Here is a 5,000-nt window from a genome sequence, read left to right on the forward strand (position 1 = left end):
GGCAGAAAAAGGAGGCAACAGTGAAGATAGAAAAAAAAAAAGGCAGAAACAAAGAGAGTGACAGAAAAAGAGGAAATTTCTAGCACAGAATTTCCACAAGGTGGGGATGCTATTTATACTGAAAGACCCCCCGGCATCCCCAATTGGAGGATACAGGATAGCGCATGCTCGAGCGCACAATCATGTGTGATAGCATTTATTTTTGTTGCACTTTGAATGAATGTGTGGTTGAGATTGCGCGTGCGTGTTTTGCTTGTGATGCTAGGGGAAGCAATTGCGTGTTTCTTATGAATATGATTTTATTGTGATCATCACTCCTCAGTGTCAGTGAGTACAGTTCTGGATAGCTTAGCTGATCCTGTCACAGCAACTGTAAGCCAGAGCGTGAGAATCGGCTGGAACGGACGGGTCCTAGTGTTTCGATGTTTGGCCTGTTGTCACACTGATGAGAGGCTCGCGCATTGTAGCGCATTGTCGCGCATTGTAGCACATTGTCGCCCGTTGTCGCGCATTGTAGCGCATTGTCGCGCGTTGTCGCGCATTGACGCAATTACGAGATCAGAATAGAGAATCTTTGCAAAACGACCTTGTGTGAGGTGTTCATTCCTTTTCCTCCCCCTCTTGTTCTTCCTTACCCTCTTGTGGAAAATGCTGTATCGAAGATAGAACCCACCCCGAACAACTACAACACATGCACACACAACGATAACTTTCCATGCATGCATGTGTCTGAATACTCCAAACCAGTGCTTCTAGAATGCAACTCCATACCGACTTCAATTAAAATAACAACAAAACAAACCACTCGTTACTGCCGAGACAAAAAAAAAAAAAAAAAAAAAATTAAAGGTCAGAGGTCACTAATCTCACCTTGACCCTCCAGGCCAGCAACTGTTGGCGGGTGAACTTTCCGGAGGTCAAGATCGTGCATTTGTCACACTGGCGGCCATTTAGCTTGAGGCTGCTGGGAGGTTTGGGTAGGCAGGTGGAACAGAAGATGCGATGGCAGTCTTTGCAGATTTTCTGGGCGAGAGCGAAAGGAAATAAAAGAGCTCTGCGTGAGTCACAAGTCCAACCGGCTGCAATGTCATTACTACTTCTCCGAACTTTGTAGCTTGTATATATTTGCTCATGCTCCTTTACTTTCATTTGTGTCAATGAATGACGTCGTCTGATGCAATTTAAAACATAAGGTAAAGAAGCACAAGCTAGGTATATGCTGCATTTATTATCATTATTTTGTTGTTGTTGTTCTTGCTGTTTTTAGTATTTTTATTCTCATGGTCATCTTTATAATTATCATTACCATTCTTATCATCATCATTGCTATCACCATCATCATCATTAGTAGTAGCAGTAGTAGTAGTGGTACTAGTAGGATCATTAGTGTTATTACAATCATTGCTTTTTTAACATTGTAGTTTTCATTTTTATCATGATTATCATAATTCTTTTTTATTAGTATCTATTATTCATCACCTTCGTCATCATCATCATCGTCATCATCAACTAAAACCAAACAACAAATCCCAGCACACACACACACACACACACACACACAACAACAGCAACAGCAACAACAGCAGCAGCAGCAGCAGCAGCACCAAACAAACAAACAAACAAACCAACAAACAAACAAACAAACAACAACAACAACAACAAACAACAACATGATGCACAAACACATCACACACCTTTCTCTTGAAGAAACCAAAGCTGTTGTCACAGGTTTCACAGGACACCACCTTGTTCGGCATTCTGCTCACTGAGGTGCTGCTGGTCGCAGGCATGCGTGTGCTCGACGAACCCACCGAGGCTGTCGTCGACCCGACTCTGTCCTCGGTGTCTCTGGCGTCGGAGCGGACGGCGGCGGAGGAAGGGGAGGTATGTGAGAGGATCTGGCTGTCTTCGGGGGACACTCGGTGACCTCCCACCGCTCCCGTACCCATAGGGCACCGGGAGTGACTTCCCTTGAAATTGTTTCAGCACCCGTTTCTTTTTCTTTTCTTTCTTTCCTTTTTTTTTTTTTTTTTTTTTTTTGTTTTCAGTCACAACTTGTTTTTGGGTATTTGGGTTTGTCTTACTGTTTTTGTTTTTTTTTGTTTTCCTCAGGAGGGTTTTTTCTTCTTCTTAGTTGTTAAAATGTTCATCTATAATTTGAGCTGCTACTGCGAACAATCTTTACCCAAAGCATGTGCCTTTGTGTGTGTTTCTTGATCAGCCACTACTGAGTTATTATTCCCTTGTTCTGATGCTTTGCTCTTGTAATATTTTTTTGTCCACCTTTCATGGTTTCTACAATAAAATGAAACTTCTCATTAAAGCTGAAAAAACTTCCATCTCTTTTGTCATCAGCACAACTTTCAATAATCCAGGATAAAAAATATCACACTTTTTTTTTTTTTTAAATGTTGGAGCGTTGGAAACTCCAGAACATTGCCTCACTCTACGTTTTTCAGCAATCCTTGAACTAAAATCAAAGTAGAATACTGAATGAAGAAATATTTTTAAAATAATAAATAAAAAACCACCACACTCCCTTATAAAAAGGGGAAATTTCACAAAGACCGTTTCTCGCACAACACATCAACTAACACTGTCTATCATATACGTCCGCAATCCAAACATCGCACGGCAATCTTCGCAGGCGAAATGACGATCAAAGAAACCAACGATGATGGAGATATGTGACTGCCAACATTCACATTATCCTGCAGTGGTTCCTATCCATGCCGACACGTGGCATTCCCATTTTTGACAGGCCAAGTTATCTGCACACACAAATAAAACTTTTGACGACAAAGTATAGCAGACCTATTTTTGTTAGGCCACATTAGTCTGCACACATAAACAGGCTCCGTTTAGAAGATCTATTTTTTTTATCAGGCCATGTTGTTGCACACATAAACAACAAGAGAAGCAAGGCCTTCACGACTCACTTGTGATACACTTTTAAAAAAATCCAAGCTTTTTATGTATTGAGTTTAAGTGTTTGTTTACAACACCACTACGAATGGAGTGACGAGCAGAGTGATGGCCTAGAGGTAACACGTCCACCTAGGAAGCGAGAGAAATCTGAGCATGCTGGTTCGAATCACGGCTCAGCAGCCCATATTTTCTCCCCCTCCACTAGACCTTGAGTGGTGGTCTGGACGCTAGTCATTCGGATGAGACGATAAACTGAGGTCCCGTGTGAAGCATGCACTTAGCACAAGTAAAAGAACCCACGGCAACAAAAGGATTGTTCCTGACAAAATTCTGTAGAAAAATCCATTTCGATAGGAAAAACAGACAAAACTGCACAGAGGAAAAAATACAAACAAGAGAAGCAAGGCCTTCAAGACTCACTTGTGATACACTTTAAAAAAAAAAAAAAAAAAAAATCCAAGCTTTTTATGTATTGAGTATAATTTCAAAATGTAATGTTTAAGATGAGAAAGATCAGTTTAAAGCAAATTAAGTCCTCTAGCATTAATTACAGAGTAATTTCCCATTTTTACCAGCTGCTTCAAAACGTTTGCAAAATAAATAAAACTTCCATGCTGAGCAAAAGAAGTTTCTGTTTGAACAAAAAATGATAATAATGACTGCTCTTGTTGGGTCAGAATATCAGATCAAAGTGCCAAGTTTAGATAATATAAAAAACATAACAGTAAATGCAGTTTGCATATAATTAGGCTTCGGGTTTTTTTGTGGGTTTTTTTGTGCCCATCCCAGAGTTGCAATATTGTTCTAAACAAGATGACTGGAAAGAACTGAATTTTTCCTATTTTTATGCCTAATTTGGTGTCAATTGACAAAGTATTTGCAGAGAAAATGTCAATGTTGAAGTTTACCAGGGTCACACAGACACACGGACACACACACACACACACACACACACACACACACACAGACAACCGAACACCAGGTTAAAACATAGACTCACTTTGTTTACACAAGTGAGTCAAAAAAGGTTACAACTATGTGTAGCACTAGCAGATCTATTTATGGTCAGGTCAGGTACTCTGCACACATGCATAAAAAGAATGGTTACAACTAACTGTAACAGGTCTATTTTTGTCAGACCATGCTACATCTGTACACTTGAATAGAAAGGTTACAACTATGTGTAGCAGATTATTTTTTTATCAGGCCATATTAATCTGCACGCATAAACAGAAAGGTTGAAATTTCATGTAGCAGGTCCATTTTCGTGAGGCCATCTTGAAATGTACACATAAACAGAATGGTTGCAACTGCAGTTTTGTTGTTGTTGTTGCTGCTGTTGTTGTTGTTTTTGTTTTATAAACTGGCTATCTCTCCAGATTCAACATTACTAAGGAGACATTAGCTTTCTATCAAGTTCAGTAGCAGGAAAGGTCACAGCTGAAGAAGAAAATCTGAAATAAAACTTCTAAGTTTAGAACATCAATGAGTCATAATTTTGACCACAAAAAAGAAAAAAAAACATTCAATATACGCCAAGGTGTCAGCTTTCTATGTTAAGTTCTGTAGTGTGGACACTCACAGTTACAGTTGGTTAGGTTTCGTATGAAATTCTAAACCAATCTCAGTTCAGCAATTCAGTCAGAGACATGATTTTGACCAAAACTATGATTGTGTGTGTGTGTGTGTGTGTGTGTGTGTGTGTGTGTGTGTGTATGCAGGTGCGCATTTGCAAATACTAAATAAATATAAAAAGAATGAATGAACAGGAATATTCCATTTACTGCCCGCCCATACCTCATACCACCATTTCAATTTTTTCCTTCATATTTCTATTTGTTGTTGTTATGTTTTGTGGCTGTTTTTTAGGGGGGTGAGGGGGGGGGGGGGGGTGTCTCCATTTTGTTTGTTTTTTTCAAATTTCTTCTTTTTGTTTGTTCAACAAACGTACAAAGTCCTCATGTTCACAAGTAACCAAGGGGCTAGAAGCACAAGGATGGCGATAAAAGTGTATGTACAGGTGCCAGGTGAACATTATCATTTCTATCAAATCCAGCGATCACCCACCACAC

At 39.7% G+C, this 5,000-nt stretch overlaps 1 protein-coding gene across 4 annotated transcripts in view; it reads right to left on the bottom strand.

The window, feature by feature from the left end:
* LOC143274941 (E3 ubiquitin-protein ligase RNF34-like) overlaps positions 1-5,000 on the bottom strand; it is a 33,368-nt gene that overhangs the window by 16,845 nt on the left and 11,523 nt on the right. For all 4 annotated transcript variants that reach the window (XM_076578948.1, XM_076578947.1, XM_076578945.1 and 1 more), the window contains exons 2-3: positions 1,695-2,771; positions 871-1,023 (exon numbers count right to left, since the gene is read on the bottom strand). In XM_076578948.1, the coding sequence (XP_076435063.1) occupies positions 871-1,023; positions 1,695-1,949 (408 nt within the window). In that variant the 5' untranslated portion in view covers positions 1,950-2,771. The remainder of the gene's footprint in view (positions 1-870; positions 1,024-1,694; positions 2,772-5,000) is intronic.

This window comes from Babylonia areolata, chromosome 29 (assembly GCF_041734735.1).
Source record: "Babylonia areolata isolate BAREFJ2019XMU chromosome 29, ASM4173473v1, whole genome shotgun sequence".
Taxonomy (NCBI): Eukaryota; Metazoa; Mollusca; class Gastropoda; order Neogastropoda; family Buccinidae; genus Babylonia; species Babylonia areolata.